The sequence below is a fragment of the Podarcis gaigeae genome (genome assembly GCF_964106915.1).
Source record: "Podarcis gaigeae genome assembly, chromosome: 9".
In the NCBI taxonomy this organism is placed as follows: domain Eukaryota; kingdom Metazoa; phylum Chordata; class Lepidosauria; order Squamata; family Lacertidae; genus Podarcis; species Podarcis gaigeae.
In genome coordinates this window covers 61,048,083-61,066,933 of record NC_139685.1, presented here as the reverse complement: position 1 = coordinate 61,066,933, position 18,851 = coordinate 61,048,083, and the positions used below count along the sequence as shown (strand labels likewise).

The 18,851-nt window shown below is 43.1% G+C and overlaps 1 protein-coding gene across 3 annotated transcripts in view; it reads right to left on the bottom strand.

Annotated features, from left to right (window-relative positions):
* Positions 1-14,302, bottom strand: part of UNC5C (unc-5 netrin receptor C) — a 322,943-nt gene extending 308,641 nt beyond the window's left edge. For 2 of the 3 annotated variants that reach the window (XM_083756418.1, XM_083756420.1), the window contains exon 1: positions 13,287-14,300. In XM_083756418.1, the coding sequence (XP_083612544.1) occupies positions 13,287-13,413 (127 nt within the window). In that variant the 5' untranslated portion in view covers positions 13,414-14,300. Of the gene's footprint in view, positions 1-13,286 lie in introns of all 3 variants that reach the window. The other variant, XM_083756419.1, reaches the window with a different exon arrangement.
* Between the last annotated feature and the right edge of the window lie 4,549 nt (positions 14,303-18,851).

Below are 18,851 nucleotides of genomic sequence, written 5' to 3'. Positions count from 1 at the left end.
AGTAAGCAGTATAAAGATTAAAAGCATTGCTCATACCACATCCATAGAGGTGGCAAGGGGAATGAATCCAATGTTTTCACAGACTGAAAGCTAAAAGGAAGCAAGGGGACAATTTTCAGGAATGGTGCTGATAAAAGCAGGTCAGAAGAATAATGTTGGGGGGGGGGGGAATGCCATAATGAGGACTGAATAAAAGATCCAACAGAGAGATAAGTTATCTAGTGAGATTAGAATCTGGACTAATGTTCCTGACACAATTTTAAGCAAATTGGATTCATTAGACGGGCCCTTCTTTCTGAATAATGAAATACGGCTTTGTCCTTAGGCTTTAATTACCTTGTTACCCCAGACAGCTATGGTGACAGATATGGCATGAATGAGTACTGAACAAGTTGGACTTCATAAAGCTGGCTGGTATATTTTTAAAAGGCAGCTCAATTTTGTACCAATCTGTGCAGGAAATCTGTCAAAAGTGGAGGGGAGGGGAAAGCTCTCCAAGAGACCAAAACTACCTTGCAGTTCCAACTGGCTGTGCTTGGAATGTGTGGATCAGATCCCTCTAGCACACAATATGAACCCCTGGAATCAATGAACTAGAGTCAACAATTTCAGTGGGTCTACTATGAATATCATTCTGTTGGATGCTACCCACTTACAGCTTTAAAGTAGTTCATTCTTTTTTTAAAAAAAAATAATTTTTATTATATTTCCATTTACCAAACCAATCATATCATATTAATTAATTATTCCAAATTATACCAATACATATCACAGTCCAAATATTCAACCGAATTTTAATTTTTTTGTGGGGGATACCCATGCTTCGAATTCGGTAGGGGTCCAATCATCTTGTATTTCTGCTGCTTTGATATTCACAGTCCCATCTTCCCATCTCCTTGTCGTTATCCTTTTTCTTCTTATTAACCTCCGAGTTGTTTCCACAAGCAAGTTGAAAGGAACGTTGTTTATATTTCTGTGTGAACTTTGTAATGCTCTCCCGTAATTTATCTCATGTAGATCCATAAAGTAGTTTATTCTAAGCCCTGCCCATACAGATACCAATGCCATGACTAATTTCATAATGGCATGCTGGCAAGGCTCAAATTTCTGTTGCATGGAGGTCTAGTATATGACAGTGTCATAATTTACACAGTATATAACCATCTCTGGACCTGCTTCTCACTATGAAAATACTTTAAGGCACAGTGACTAGAGCAAAAGTCCCACTGAGCACTGATAGATTAACCTCAGAGTAAATATGTTTATAGGTTTGCTTCAAGGATGAGCTACTTAAGGTCAAGTTGGATGTGATGTTGCTACTGGTTTCTCCCAATGCAAATAGTAATTTCAAAGGAATGATTATCTTTGAGGCTGTAGCAGAGAAGGGAAGGGTTAAATTTTCCTTCTCACCTGCTATGATCCTGATAATAACCAGCCCCCTCAGTGGCTCCTATTTGCATTTAAAAAACACTATGCATATTAAATGCAAATATACATTTAATGTCACACAGAGCAGAAACTCAGAGTTGCAGCGATCAGCCTGTTTTAGGCAATTATGATTTACATAATCTGTGTTAATGAATACTGTGGGTACAAAGCTACAAAGTTGGCAGATTGATACACTATTTCAGAATCTTAAAGTTACCTTAAAATTGAGAAATGAGACAGCAATTAACAAGTGGTGAAGTACGGACACATTTAATCTAGGGCTTTCCTTACTTGCTTCCCAAGAGTCAGCACATTTAGCTTGGGCAAAACATCCATAAAAGGTTAAGTGCAGTAAATTAAAGTTTTGGTAAAGCTGGTGAAAAATAATTCCCTCAAGCTTCTATGCATTCTCATATCTAATCTTGTCACAAATGAAACTTATCATTATTCTTGCATAATTTAGTTGTCTACATTTCCATTTTTTGTGTACTATCATATGGCAAAGAGTCATAGAACAAATGTTAGGTGGATAGTTAGCTACATTCATTTTTAAAATACATAAGCACACTGCTTATAAACATTATTTTAAAATGTCACATTGAAATGAAGCATCTGTAGAACTGAGAGGTCAAAGAACTATGTTAATATGAGTTTGACATTTCCCTGCTTACCCTTGTTTCTGTTTGTTTGTTTCTGTCTCCCTACACTTTCAGCACATTAATTGCAAAATGCTGCAAATTAAGTCATTGCTTAGATAAAATTTGCACCGCAGAGGCTTAATATCATTTCCTTAAGATTGCCTGTTTAACAATATTATGATAGAATGAGCTCAAGTGGTGTCTTAACGTGAGACTGGGAGCTCTGTGGAGTACTTGCAATAAATCACTTCCTGCATTTGTGTTCTTTTTGAGGCCTTGAAAGCAGTTAGTCCTGAACTATGACTCCATACAGGAAAAGGAACTGCCTGTCTCTTTTATTCTTCACACTTGATCCCTCACTTGGCCTTTGACAGCAAAACCCTATTCACATCTACTCAGAAGTAAACTCCACTGAGTTCCAGACCCTCCAAGTGTCCCTATTTTCCAGGGACAGTCCCGGATTTACAGAAGCCACCCTGGTTTCTGATTTTATCCTAGAATGTCCCAATTTTCCTTAGGGCGTCCCTATTTTCATCAGAGAAATGTTGGAGGGTATGGAGTTATGCGGCCCCCAATCCAAGGAAATAAGTAACCATACAACCTTTAGAAGACAACTGAAGGCAGCCCTCTATAAGGAAGGTTTTCAATTTTTAATGTTTTGTTAGGTTTTTATATGTGTTGGAAGCTGGATAGCTGGGGTAACACAGCCAGATAAATAATAAAATCATTATTATGGAATAGGACGTGCCTGTTTTCATCAGAGAAATGTTGGAGGGTATGGAGTTCCAGGTGGTTCACTCCAAGGTAAGTGGGTATAGAACTGTAGCCTAAAGTGCTTAAAATGTTTCATCACAGAACGTAGAGCCTAAAGGCAGGACTCTGAGGAAATGACTAGCACCAGCAGTCAAGAGTTCATTTTATCGGCTGCAGTCCTTTCTGAAAAGCGGAGGCTAACCACAATGACTCATGCTCTAACCAAAGCTAGACTAGAATACTGTAAGGTACTCAAAGTGGGACTGCCTTTAAAGCCAGATCATAAATTTCAGCAGGCTCAATATGCTGCTATACTAGATTCCTGATAGTGGCATAGTAGTCAGCTTCATTCAGTATCATCCAGTGCAGTTCCAGGCTCAATTGAAAATGCTGGTGTTAATGTTTAAAGCCTTAAATGTCTTGGGCCCAGGCATTCTGCTCCCACACTCAGAGGCTCAGTCCTGGTACAGCCACTCATAGGTCTGTGAAGTGTGCAACCGTAGCCTCTGCTATGCTGCTTCAGCATCTCTGGAACCCCTCCCAATAGAGCTGTGGTGGGCAGTTACACGTTGGGCATTTCAGAAGGCCTTAAAAACTCATTTTATTGTATTGGCCTCCCCTTAGTATTTTTTTTTTTTTGTCCTCCTCGTCACATAGAGGCTATAATATTTGTATGTTGCTCAAGTTCTGACTCAGTTTTATTCTTGTGGATCTGTTTTTGTTTTAGTAATTGACCGATTTTTATAATTGTCACTTTTACTGTTGTAAGCTGCTTTGGATGGGCTTCCCCTGGAAAAGTGGCATATTAAATATTTGAAAAGAAACATGCTAACACAAATGACCAGCAATGGCATTGCTGTTCTATCAGCTCTGATGTTAAGATTGCCTGCTAAATTTTAACATCTCCACTGGGTGGCTAAAAACTACATAGACAAAGAAATACATTTCCTTTTCGCTCTCTCCAAGATCATGTTTTTATGGATGAACTAAAGTATACCTACTAATCGGATATAATAATAATAAAAAACCTAGCACAGCTAGTGTTTGTTTTGGAAACTGATGTTCAGCAACAATTCATTGATGTCTCAAAAGTCGTTAGAATGCTGCACAAGATTCTGAAGGCATTTTCTAAATGCCTTACTTTTGATTTGGGACTTATATCTACCCTGAACATCAGCCATCATTACAGTGATGAATGGAGGGGGATATGCAGAAATACAGCAACAGCCCTAAGCAACTCAAGGTAATTTTAGATGAGGCTGGAGCAAGAACATATTCTTGATTAACTGGATTTACAGTGAATTAATAGGAGTGAGGTGACAGTAAAAGATGAGTAGTCATCCATTTCATTTTTTCAATTACCTAAGCGTGCTTCCAAAGCAAAGAAAACCATTAAATTCAATGGGAATTATTTCTGGGAAGATTGGTCAATCCTTAGCACCCTCCAATTAAGATCCATTGAAGACAATTAGACATATTTTTTTCATATGCCAAACTGGTTTCTGTCCCATATTCTCTTGAAAGCTAAAGATGCAATATATATCTAAAAGAAATATACAAAAGTAATGTCCAAATCATGGCTTTAGCTTACATTATATATGGCAATTCCATGTTGAGTAATTTCCAAACACAAATCAACAAGTTGAAAAATTCTGACATTTTAATTACTACAATTGGTGTTTTTTCTGGTAAAAAGATGGAGTGCTGGTACTCATATATTAATAAAAGTGTCATGGGTGCCAGCACAAAAGAGCTTCTGCAAGCCACAAAAAGAGGTGCTGTATTGATGAGTACTGTCTGTCACAAAAAAAACCCTAACTATAATATATCCCTGTTCTGTCTGTTTGGTAGCTAGGCCATGGAACTGATATGCTTCCTATTAAGCTCCTAACATTTTTGGTTTTACTTCAAATACATTCTCTTCCTTAAAATTAAATCAACAGTTCCCAAGTGGAAGATGTATGCTCACAGAGTAGGTAACCACGGTTTTTCATTATGTCCAAACTGGACCACTGATTATACTCTTATAACAAAAATGCATATAAACACCATCTATGTGGAAAAGAACTACACACCTACACACAAGATATCGTTTCCATTGTCTTGCTGAAGTTTGCATTCTGCACTGCAAGGAACCCCAGTGGACAGCTTTGATCATGATGTGTGGCTACCAGTGCAATAAGATGAAAGTGAAGGTGGCAGACAGGTTCCAAATTATTAAGGTTGTTGAATCCATCAAGTGCATGAGCTCAGAATATGAGAGAGAGAGAGAGAGAGAGAGAGAGAGAGAGAGAGAGAGAGAGAGAGAGAGAAATGTTGCAAACTGGTTTACAGGCAAATCCTACTCAGCACTTCTTTAACAAATACAAATAGTTACAGCCAACATATCAAATAGAACTGGTTCACTGATGCATCAAGATAATTAAGTCCTTTTTTTCACTCCAACCTCCCTCTCTCCTTCTCTCTTTCGGCAACAGGATTCATTTAGGTGCTTAATTAAAAAGCGTATCCCCAGAAGGTTGGCGTATTCTCATATTATATTTCACTTTTTCCACACCAAGCATTTTCAAACTGCTGCTGTTGCTAATACAGTGAGTTAGAGAAAATATCTGCACATATGGCTCCTTTTATTCTCCTCTTTCAGAATTATCACTTTAATTTAATTATAGGTTCTTTTGGGGGGGGGGGGGACTTGGTAACTTTTAACAATATAGTTGCCAGCATACACACATGGAACAAATGAAACAAAATCTGTGTAATATGCATAACCTTTGACCTCTACTTTCAAACCCAACTCTTTCACCATCATCCTCAGCATATAAATCTGTCAGTGCTGTGTGTGTCACCAGGGGACCTGAATGCTGTGCCACGAGGAGAATGGTTGCAGTACCTGACATCAGTAGAAATTTTCAGAATGCATAATTAAAGGCATAAGCCAGAAATGTTCAATAATCAGTTCATAGCAAGCTAAATGCAGAGATGATATATCAAAGTAAGGGAAGTTTAGTCGATAAGGGCATTTTGCCTACTTCAACCTGATATGTGGGGTTTAGTCTGGTAGTTATCTGAAATCTGGACTGCTATTTTATTGTTTCACTAAATAAAGTAGTTGAGCCTTCACAGATCTGGACCGGCTAACACCAGTCTCCTGCGATACAGCTTTGGATGAGAGAAAGAAAGAGCATGCTATGCAGGGTTATTTATTTATTTAAAAAAGAAGGGCATCACAAGACACCTACAAATGAGAAAGGACCTAAAGATTTCCTATAGCTCAGGGGTGTAGTATGTCACTTTCCATCCTTCTTCATCTGGTTCTTTCCCCAGTTAAAAAAAACTTTTCGAGTAGTATACTGTCTGGTCTTTCTCTGCTTCTCTCCACTCCTTTGATTTCCAGTGCTAGAATCTATATTCTTTGCACTGCAACCTTGAATACACACACATCTCTGGGGTCACAGTGAAGAAGTGATCATATAAAATGCAAAGCACTGTTTAGGGAGAATCCTATCCACAAATGAGGCATCCTGTTCCCTATTATCACCATGGCCTTGCTCCAAGTTTTAATCTCTTATGAAGTATTATTAGCAAATATACAGGGAATAGGAACTTCACAGTGGTGGCCCCATTTTATAGAATTACTTTCCTAGGGAGAATTATCACAGCACTCCCCTGCTTGCGTTTAGAAGCCAGCTTATGGCCACAGTCCTATACAATCATAGTGCTGGCAAGCAGGAAGTACATGTACAGTTTGAGATGCTGTGAATGTGTTTTCTGCAGCTGACTGTCCTCCTTTATAGCAAATAGAGTACTGAAGGGAAAAACAGCTTGCCTGGTCTGCTAGATTACCTGCTGTCATAAAAGTTTTGGAAATAGCTCTATTCTCCCATGTCCACATATTACTAGAAGTATGTCCTAAAGATGCAACAGTGCACACAATTAGCCTGAGTAAATCCCACTGAGGTCTATGGGATTTATGCAGTTGATTTGTATGCAGGAGTGCAGCCCAAGTCATTTCTCTTTAAGAAAGTCTTACGGAAATTTCATCATAAGGGATGGGTAACAGCTGGCTCTGCTTTTCTTAATCTGACATTATGGTTTTATTTTATTACGTTCTGTAGCTTTTACTTTTCATGTATATTACTGCAAGTCACTGTAACTTACCCTGAACTTATAAAGTACTGTATAGATATTATTATATATATAACTGCATTGTTGTTCATTTGTGTGACTCCTTGGCTAAGCCCTATGAAAGCGGATACAATATGAAAGGCCCGTAAGTTGTAGCTCACACCTAACAACTTCTCCCCAAGAAATAGCACAAGAAATCTTGGCAGCTTGAAGAAATCAAATATGCACACAGCCTGAGATGTTAAAATAAAGATTAGTAATACAATAGAAAACTATAATTATTTTCCCAGTTAATTATAAACATAGTTCTTCCTAATGCTTTATCCTCAGTGGTTTATTCGTATGCTGAGCAGCACATCTCTCTAGGGAGAGGGCTAAAAAAAAAATCCATCAATTTCTCAATTAGTGAATTTGTTTTCCAAGTTGTAGTGGAAAGAGAAAGGAGAGGGCTCCAGAATTGCCCAAGGCATCCATGCCCTACTTCAAAAGATCAAGAGAAGAAACAAGGCAAAATGCTTGATAATTATGAAAATCATTCCAGGGTGTACAGTTTTTTGAGACAAAAGAAAAGACCCACTTTACTTACTAAAATGGAAAAACTAGAAGAAGTTTTCATTTAAATCGTTCATTTAATTGGGTTTGGATCCTACAAAAGCAAAGCCAGGTTTGAAATACGAGTTCTCATGAGACTGGCTGTCTAATTCTCATAGTGCAGTGCACTATGGAGTCAAGAGTGTCGCCATAAACTTTAGGGATTTTTTTTTAAGCCCCCAAAAAAGAATTGTGGTGCAAAATTCAGCTAAAGAGGAGAGAGAAGGTTGTGGATCCAGTAATACCGCCCCTGCACCCCATACTACCCCTTCTCAGACTTTGATCCTCAGATGTTGTGTAATTCCAACCCTCATTGTTCCTGACCTCCAGCTTCACTGACAGGCGATGAAGAGTGTTGTAGTCTAACAACAGCTGGGAAGCCACATTTTGGAAATGCTATTCATTGACCATAGTGTCTGCACAGAGTTCTATGTGCACAGGGTCCTATCCTGTGCAGGTCTCTGTGTAGATATTATGATCAGTATAACACTGGGCCCATTAGTGGGATGGGCTGTGCGGCCATGACTACAATCCCTCCCTTGATACTCTCTGCAAACATCTGCATAGGGCAACATGCATCATTATATCAGTTGAAGGAGCAGGGGAACCTGTGAGCCATCCAAATTTGTAGCAAAAATATCAGTCTCCTATGGTCCGTGACCCGGAAGTGTCTTCGGACAGCGCTGGCCCCCGGCCTCTTAAGTGAGATGGGCGCACAACCCTAGAGTCTGTCAAGACTGGCCCGTATGGGCAGGGGTACCTTTACCTTTACCTTTATGGTCCATTACACTATCTTGGTCAAATAATTAAAAAGAAAGTGTCAGGAATTTTTGTTCAGCCTTTGCTTTAATGCTTTCTCAGTTGGTATCTGCTCTCACATATTTGTGACTAAGAGAAAGTCAGGAAAAGAGAAAGCTTCATGACCACCTGCTAAGAGTTCCAATGGCTATGCTTCATTCTCCTCTTTCTGCAATGGTTTTCACCTATGTATTTATTACATCCACTACTCTATTTCCAGGACATCTTATAGTAGGTATAGTGAACAGGACTCCTCTTTCATTCATTACACAGTTTAAATGAAATCAGAATGCCATATACAGTTAAGATTGAATGTGCACATATGAAGTTAACAATCATAATATTATTAAAATTGCACGGGAAAAGCAACATGCATAATTGAAAGAGAGAGTGAAGTGTAAAACGTTAACGTTAGCTAACCACTACATGAATGTTCTCCACAGATGAGGACAACAAAAAGTCTTCCACATCCAGACACTGCTGCAATTCCCTCTGCCTACAGCTGCAGAAACTTTTCTACAGGTAATCCTGTGCCAACCCTAACTATAGTTGTAATTACTGAATGTGAAAAACAAGAAGTTTACACAGAGCATCATTAACACCACTATTTACACATCATAAGCCAGATGTGAAATGCTAACACAAAGAAAGGAGAACAGCTTTATTTTAGGGCACTTGAATAAGGACCAGCCTTGCTATGAAATAATGCAGACCTCTCAAACCTTTTGGACTCTGAACCACACAACCCAGTGGCAGCTCTCCTGCCACCATATGATTGCAAATAATATTCAAGCACAGCTGTATGTATGCAATGTGCTGCTCCATGGTCAATATTTATTATTATTATTATTATTATTATTATTATTATTATTATTATTATATGAATCCAATACTGGTATTAGAAAAGGGTTAGAAAAGGGCATGTCAGGTTCATCCTAAAACAAGCTAATCACAAATGGAGGCACATGTGGGAATAAAATGCTGTAGAAAGGAACATTAATATATTTCAAGACTCTGCAGTTTCCAAGTTAGTCTAGCAGTCTTGGTGGCTACATTAAAGGTTTGACAACAGGAGAAACGGTACCTCTGACTCTGTCAGAGCTTCACAGCACCTGCAACTGAAATAATGTGAAGCAGTTGTACCAGACAGCAGATTCCAGAGGGGGCGCTATTTTGCCATCTTCAGTCTTGCTCATCTCTAAGAAAGCAGTCCAATCCAGAACACAGGGAAATGTTTTTAGCTTCTTTCTTCACATTCATAAAGATCGAAGAGTAGCACTGACTTCTAAGTTCACCCACATGACCCCACATCACCCCAAAATAGTCTCTTAGTATAAGAAATAAAGTGATCCAAGAGATCTTCATGCACAATAAACCTAGTAGCGGCAACTTCATAGTCATCCTTATAGTGGTGACTTTATTGATCCCTAAAAGTGGCAGTCCTTCAGACTCCCAAGACCCACAGGAATTCTTTGGACCACAGAAGTTTTTAATACATTAGGGTTGTTGTTGTTATTGTTTTATATTTTTTTTTTAAAAAAGTTCAAAAAAAGCATGTTGTATAATTGATGTCACTGTTTTCCATTTAACATTATATTGGAACATTAAATTGGAACTAAACATTAGTTTATTGGAATGCTTTACAAACTGCATGTCCAAGATTTGAGGGGATTCCTGTGAATTCCCTGAACCTGAAAGAGGAAATATGCCCACACTGAAAAGGTTTCTGGTTCTTACTTTATTGGGTGCTCTAGGCAAAGAAACCTAACTGGACAATATTCCAGGTGTCCTGGCAAACACCTATCCTTGTTGTCTTCTGTGGGGCCCTCTAATGCACACAATGTTTTTTCAGCTCTCACTGAAAATGTGAATTTCTGGTGTGTGTCTCTTTTACCCACTCCACTCCTTTTACCATGGTAACAATGAAAACAGGTTTCTCAGCTAGCTTTACTGAGACTGCTTGTTGTTATTGTATATATGGCATATAGCTCAACACATGTATGGAACTTCTTTCCATCATTTGTTATTGAGCCAACTGGTGTGTGGCAAGGGAAGTTCAAGAAGGCACTCGCTTAAAGCATCTTGCAAAGGAAATGCCTTGTGATGTAGAAGCCAAGGCAAATACAATGTAGAGACCTGATGCTCTAGTGCAAGGTTAGTCAGAATGTAGCAAAACATTCCCGGGGACACAGAGATAATTCTGAAGGAGATATTTTACAGTCATCTTCAGGCTATAATAATAGTAATAAAATTGCTGCGGATTTATTCTCAGTTTAAAAAACGAGCTAGTGATATATATCTCTGTATGATGGTGCTACTCTCTATATGTACACAGGCAAATTCTTTGGGCAAAGATTATGTTTTAGGCGTGCAGTGAAAGAGGTGGCAGGCAAGGGGGGTTAGAAACCAATGGATGAACATTTCAGGAAAGCTCTTTTCCTGCTGAGCAAAGCAAAAAGGAGAAAGAAGGATGAACTCCCAGGCACCTCAGCCTGCCAGATATGGCTAATATAAGAAGAAGCACTAAGCAATTCAACTAATTGTCCCATTCATAGTGCCTTGCCCCCTCCCTTTCCAGTACTAATCAGATTATCTTTCCATTTGGCTATCTCTATGGAGCCTGCTTTTGTTCCCCAATTAACCCTTTTATTTGTTTGTTTGATGTTATGAGATAAAAACAGTGCCAGCCTTTCAACATGAGTTGGAGCCTTATCAGCTTCTCTCATTAATTCGTTCAGTGAATATTCAGGGGTGAGGGTCTCTCCTTCTGGCTTCCTCAGTCTTATATCAGGAAAACCAGCATTCAATTTATATACATATAAAGTTAGTTGGCACCTGTCTGTCTGGGGAGACAACAGAAGAGCGTGTTTGTTAAACCTAAAAAGCCACCCTTCTGCTGGTGCCTAATCCTTCACATGGAAACTGGCTCCCCCTGAAAGGTCCAGCAGAAGTGTGATGTCTGTCTCTCCTCTTGTTTTTGTTCAAGTGCTGGGGTTCAAAGGAGCTGAGCCAACCAACCAGTTTTGATACTGCCCAGAGACTGCAAACTTTGCAAAGGGTCCTTTTCATGGGGATGTCAGCAAAGGAACATCAACAGGGTACTGTGAATACTTAAGTTCATTTTGCTCTAGGAATTTCAGCAAAGCTTAACGTTCTGACTCAAGTGGGGGGTGGGTTCATTTGTTTCTGATAGCATTGTCCACATATTAATATTTGGGTAGGGGCAAAAAAAAAAATCTCCCCAAACCCTGAGGGCTGGAAGTGTTAAGCAAGAGGTCACTTGCTCTGGAGGTGCCTCTCAGACATTTTTTATGCCTACGGTGGAAAACATAAATAGTGCCTTGAACTACTGTTCTAATATGGTACACAATCCATCAGGAAATTCTCCTTCACAAGTCCCCAACTGAAATGCATAGCATCTGTGAGAAGGGAAGCATTGCGTCCAGCTCCTGTTCCTTTTGATAGGGCTTGCCCAGGAATGCTTCCCCACTGGATTCTACCCCATGGGGCAGATCTGTCTCTCACTCAACTCTCCTGCCCTCCCATCCTTCATGGCTGCCAAAACCTGCCACTTGAAGTGGCTGTCTCACTTTGGCTCATGTTTGTAGAGCTGCCCCTGGCATGCAAACGATTCACTCTCTCTGAAGTGCTCCTGCTGAAAGTCAAATTCGAGAGGGGTAGCTCTGTTAAGTCTGTTTCAGCAGATCAAACACAGAGAGATGGAGAAAGAAGGTGATGGGCAGAGAACCAGCCTTGTCGCACCTTATAGGCTTCTGCCACAACAAACCTGCCAGTTATGAAGGTGGCACAAAACTAGGCAGGCGACGTCTCCTAGCGAAGTCAAAGAAAATGTGTTGGACCTAGAGGAGTACCTCTGGCTGTGATCAATTCAGCTGAGGGTGTGGGGGGGGGATTTCAAATGGTTTTCTGCAGTGCTGTTTTTCTAGAAAAAGAGGTGCCGGAACTCACCGTGAACACTCCCGCGGTTCTCTTGTAATGGCAAAGACACATAGCTGCATAGCAACACATATGCCGGGCCACATGAAGCGAAAGCCCCGGGTGCTACTGGCAAGGCCGGCAACAACCCTTTCCTTTCTCCTTCCCCAGAGATGCCGAGGGGAGGCGAGGGCACGGGGGACATGCCCCGCCTGGCATCCTGACCCTACTCTCCTAAACTGCGAAGTACAGGCGCCTGCGTAGCAGCACAGCTTCCCTTCGGGCCGCTTCCAGCACCCCCTTCGCCACTCGCGTTTCCAACGCCTCACCCGAGGAAGCGAAGCGGTCGAGCTCGTCCCTCACTCACTTATATATCTACACACACACTTTCCAGCTCCAACCAGAGGAGATCGCGGGTCCCCCCCCCCCACAGTCCTAGAGATCAAGCTGGGTTAGGGGAGAGTCCCTCTCGCTCCCCATCTCCTGGCGAGGGGAAAGGGGGGGGGAGCCTCGTTTCGTAAGTTTCTCCCTTGCAGAAGCTGCGTGGATGGAGGAGGAAGAGGCGAAGGCGTGTGCGCGCGCGGGGATGCCTGAAGACATCCATCCACACATCCATCTCTCTCTCAGGAGCCACCAGCCCCATGCGGCGCCTCGAAGGCGGCAGTTCTAAGGCTCGGGAGACGGGTCGCCTTTTGGATTCGTCGGCACTGAACACCGAGTAAACACGCCCCAAAGGTGTCGGGGCCACTTGGGCAGAGGAATGTAGAAGTGGCGATAGCGCTTAATGAGAGAGGTGCTCCTCCCCACCCCCGTCCCGAGCTGGCCCTGCTGGCATCCATTAACCTGTGGAGAGGTGAGCGAGGAAAGCGCTCGCTCTCGCCTTTGCGGGGTTCTGCGGGGAAGATGGACAGGCAGGCAGCGCCACTCAGTCCAGCCTGGGCAGGCCGGGAAAGAACTCTGAGGAGCCGAGAGAGGGAGGCAGGCAGGCGCCGCCTGGCCGAACAAGGACAGCCTTACCTTGCGCGGCGGAGCCGGGGCTGCTGGCGCTCAGGATGGCCAAGGCGGGCAGCACGAGCATTTGCAGTAAGTATCCCAGTCCCAGTCCGTAGCGGGCGGCGGCGGCGGCTTCCAGCCCTTTCGCCATGGCTGCTGCTGCTGGGGGAAGCAGCCAAACCCCAAAGCCGAAGTCCAGCTCGCCGGTGCCCCAAGCCCACCCTCCCGCCCCTACTTTCTCCGCGGTGATGGGCTGCTGCGTCGGCCACGGGCCCACCTGGAAGCGGCGCCGCCCTCGCGACTTTTCCTGAGGGCGAAGCGGAGCGGGAGCAGTTGGCGAAGTGGCCCGAGACTTCAGAGAGAGGCGCTGCCTCGCTTCGCCTCAGGAGAGGAAGCGCGCGCGGCGGCGGAGGCAGCAGCGCCTCCAGGCAGGCGGCACACTTGGGCACAGAGGGGCGCGCGCGCGTCTGAGGTGGAAAGAGAAGCAGCCACTCCGAAACGGGCTTCGCCTGCCAGCCTCGCCGACTCTCTTCCCTCAGCCGCCTTGACTTGGCCGGTAGACCCAGCTGGGGCTGCTCCTCAGGCAGGACGGGCGCCCTTTCGCCCCAAGCGCGAGCGGCAAGAGCGGGGTCCGGGCGGCGGGAACTGCTGCTGCTGCTGCTGCGAGGTGAGCAGGAATGGTCATTTCATAGTCTGGCCAAGAAGTCTGAGGGAGCTGGAGATGGCAGAGGCGGGAGGACGGGGGGAAGCGCCTCCGGCTCCGGCAGCATCCTTCTTCCCAACTCCGGCCGCGGGGACTCAACTGGAGGCGAGGCGAGGCAGCCCCGCAGAGGCACACGCCCCTGAGCGCGGCGCTGCCTGCGTGAAGGCGAAGCGAGAGCGAGAGAGCCGGCGCGCTTTTCCCCTCTGCCTCTCCCCCCCTCGAATGTGGTACACGAGCTGCGGAGCGGAGCCCTGGCGGAGGCACAACGCGCTCTAGCCAATGGAGCGCCGCTTTCCCAGGGACACTTGCAAAACCGGAGCTGGACTCGCGGACGGGACTGGCTCCTCCCCCGGCTGCTGCTGCTGCTGCCGCGCTTATCTCAACTCGAGAGTAGTAAGACTGTTGAGGGGCAGCGATCCTGAACGCAAATATAGCATGTGTTGCAATCCTATGCACACCACTGGGAGTAAGTCTCCTTCGCTCATTGGGGTTTACTCCTAAGTAGGCAGGTATAGGCAGGTTGGACACTTACTTGAGACCAGACGTGGGTAAGGATAGCTGTTGATATTGTGCCTTTAAAAGCCCGCATGCTGTGATTGGGGGGGGGGGGATGAGAGTAATAAGGGAGAGGAATCTCACCACACCCAGAAAACAGATTTCAGCAAAGGTTCTCACCGCTGATGCTGAATGGTGACCACACCCAGAAAACAGCGGAGCTTCTCATCTAAGTGGCTGTAAATCCCAAACACTAGAAATCCTAATGAAGTTAGAGGGATTTGTTTCTGAGTAAACATGCTTGGAAATGTGCCGCTGTGTGAGTAAACAATAGGAATATGTTCATGAGACTGGATTCATGAAGGATACACCCACCTCTGGGATCTTGCATTTGTGGTGTCAGGTGTCCTCTTAACAGCTGTAAAACAAGAGCAGCAGTTTTCTATACTACCTAAGTTAGGTCTCTTTGGAATGAGATAATTCTAGACCTTTGCCACAAACTGCAAAGGAAGTAAAGTAGTGCTTTTGAACTGCTAGGTTGGCAGGAGCTGGGACAAACCACTGAGCCTCTTGGGGTTGCCGATTGGAAAGTTGGTGGTTCAAATCCCCATGATGGAGTGACCTCCCATTGCTCTGCCCCTGAAATGGTGCTGCCAGTCAGAATAGGCAATAATGAACTATATGGGCCAAGGATCTGATGTGGTCTATGGCAGGCAGCTTCATGTTTAAAAGCCAAGATTCTCCAAAAAGAAGCAGCAGCAGCTGCCCTTCCTTATGGAGACAAGCTGCAGCTTGGTTCCCTCCAGATTTTATATGTGTATTTTATTTATAATATTTATTTTCCACATTTTACAAGAACATCCACCCAGCTGCTATCTGCTAGAAAGAGGCAGATTTTAACCCTTTACCTTCATCTAGTTCCATAGAATAATAAAATGTAGAGTTGGAAGGAACCATGAGGACCATCTAGTCCAACCTTGCAATGCAGGAATCTTTTGCCCAATGTGGGGCTTGAACCCACAAACCTCAGGTTGAGAGTCACATGCTCTACCAACTTGCACTTCTTTGCCTGTAGTGGATGCAACAGGACACTTGTGGCACAATCCTTTATTATTATTATTATTACTATTATTTTGTAAGAGTGGGGTGAGTCTGGAGCCTGTGTATGGTTGTTATTTAAGTCAGATCAACTTCTTGGGAACTCATTGCCTGGCCCTGTGCTTGTGGCATGGATAACATCATGATAGTAGGGCAATGGGGCATTTGTATAAGGCTGCAGCCATGTGAGTACCATCCCTGGGCAAGAGCATTGTGAAGACCTGGCAACACACTAGAAGACACCAAGCAGTGCCAGGCTTGAACCTATAGGCTGTAGTGAGGCTCTTTGGTCTGGAGAAGGCCACGTTATAGTCATTTCCTTTGGAATATAAAAAACTACTGCGTCAATAAAGTGGTTGACCAAAGGGGAGAACAAGAAACCTGAAAATGTTGTAAATATGTATACTGTTTATATGTTTATATGTATACTGATATAACTATTGGTATGTTTATGTTCATTTGTATATTTTATATCTATATTGATATGTTTCTTTGCATAATCTGAATAAAAATGTATTGGAAAATGTTGTAAATAATGTTCTAAGGGACTTCCTATGAAATACCCTGAAGTGATTGACAATGAAAGCATCTATCTATCTATCATTGATGGATTGATTGATCGATCTCCATTATAGATACTAATTAGGATAAGAATCTCCGCTTAAAAATGTGCTGGAAAAGGAAGGTCTTCAACAGACACCAGTGACAGCACCTGACTGGCGTATTATGGAAGGGAGAGACAAAGGGTAGGTGCAAGGGCCTTCTCCTGCAGAGATGAAGTGATTGGTTGGGATTTTAAGGGACAATATGATCCTTCAGTTCCCATATATATTCTTCTCAGGATTTCTGCTTGGGGCAGTTGTACGTTCTGCCTACTGAGTCAGGAAGAGCAAAACATTTATTTCTTGATTAGCTTTGTTGTCTGGCCAAAATACCTACCTGTGATCCTTACAGCTGCTTTTAGGCCAGCTAATGTAAAAATGGATTACCTCAGTAATAATCAAAACCTGTCAACTATGCCTAGAGTGTTTGGTTTGCTTAGTGGAGCTAGAGGGTTAACAATTGCCAAAAGCCTATTATGTGGGTCACTGCATTGTGCTGTAATGCACAACTTCTTGTTCTGTACCTGTAGATGCTGCTGTGGCTTTAACCAATAAAAGCAAAATAAACTTGGCTAAACACGGCCTGATTTGACTTGGCAGCCTTGTTTGTGATGATTTTTTTTGTAAAATCCAGAGTCCATTCCAAGAGAATATGCATCTCCTAGGGAGCAAAACATTGAGCAGGTTCTCAATAATACATTTTTGTTCTTTGTGGGCTCTGGTGACCTGCAAAGTTAGGCACACCACGACTGCATATGCATTACCAGCTGAAAATGCAGCTAATCTGTTGTTTTTCTCAGATGGGATCTAAGCTTGTTTAGGGGGGGAAACATAGTGTTTCCTAATAAATTACAGGGTAGATTTAGGATAGATTGTTGCTAAGGCTGTGATGGGTGCAGAGTATCAGGAGTGTGTACACAGCCTGTGTGTAGGGCAGAAGCTTGTATCCTGTTTTTGTGTTTTTGAGATGAAAGACCTCCAGATTCTTGGACTACCCAATGCATGGCATTGCTCCTTTCACCATCAGTCAGCCCCCTGTTTGTAGCTCTCTATTTTCAATAGTCTGGGAGTCATGACCAGATGGTAGTATTGGTAGCAATTTTTAGACCCAGACAGTTTAAGGACTTTTTCCTAAGTCATGCATGAGGAGCCGATGGTTCCCCCCGTCATTTTGCAGTTTACCAACCACGTAGACACTCCCCAATAACTTCCTGTTCCTTCAGTTACCATGCAGTTCTTAGAGGTAACATCTGGAAGAAAGGCCTTTGTGATTCCAGCTATACTGTAATTGTAGCAATAGGGAAATGAAAAAAGGATCTTTGCTGCAAAGCTAACATTTGAATAAGGAATGAGAAATGAATCCGGAATGGATGTGCAAATCTTTGTTTGTTGTGGAAGACAAAGTATTCCAGAGGAGTCAGAGGCTGATCCACTGAACAAATTCATAAAGTAGTGGAGATGAACTGTGATGGCCAGATAGAGTATTAATACCCAAAAGGTAAAGACATTGAAAACTTGGACATTTCCCAGCCATTAGAGGGTTTCACCTTCTTCACTGGGTGCTTGTCTCTAAGCACATCCATGGCCAAATACACCCTTTCCCCTTCTTTGGTCATGAAATAGGATGTTCCTTGATTTGTTTTTATTTTCTCCATATGTAAGAGAGTTCCAATTATGACAAAATTGGCTTTCTGAATGAACATGTATTTTTTTTTTTTGTTTTACTAAATTTGGTCAAATTGCTTGTCTGGAAAGTGTCCTTGAACTTTGATCTTACCTCTTGCTTGCTTAGATAGAGTGGGGTTTGTGGGTTTGTGCAAAAACTAGCATACACATTAGTTATTCCAGGGGCAAATCTAGGCTTTTATTTCAACCCAGGTGAAAGAACCAGTTTGGCACCCACACTGACACATTTGTGTACACACACACACAGGCTGGGAGCCTCAATGGTGCCCCTTTGGAGGCTTCAGCCAGGGCAAAAAAATCTGGCTACCCCCACCCACCAGCTATGGCTCTGGTTATTCTGTCCATTTTTTGTTCTAGCCCCACCCAGTATTGACTTCTGGCCCCGGGAAGGCTGCCCAGTTGGGAATGTGGACCTCAAACTGAAAATGTTTCCTCACCCCTGCACCAGATTCACTGTAGGAAGCCTCTTGTTTTCCTCTGCTGAGGGCCACATTCTCTCATGGCTGGTCTTCTAGGGGTTCCTTGCCAGTTCCATGAGTGGGGTTGAAGTCATTAGGAGGAAGAGCCAGAGCAAAACGTCTGTGGAGTCACCCTATCTTCCTCATTCTGTCTCTTTCACTTCCTCCTCCTGGCCCAGCTGCAGTGCTGGGAAACAAATCACTCTTGCCAGAGATCTGACCTAATACTTGGCAGATGCCCTTTCAAATTAGACTGAAGGACCACAGGCTTCCCACCCCTCAATGCTAGGCATTACCAGAGAAATGTAGGGAGGGTGATATGTTATAGCAGGGGCCACAAATCCTCCCAAACGTCTATTTAGGCCCTTAAGCTGATTCTTAAAAGACTTATGCAATGGGAAAGCAGTTGGCTGTAGATACTTTTGTGTTCCTTTGCTGCATACACTTTTCTGCAATTAACTTATCTCCTAAATGCACACACCACCACTAAATGCACATTCTACACCACCATTTACAGAAGTGTAGAATAAAGCACTAGCCCTCTGCT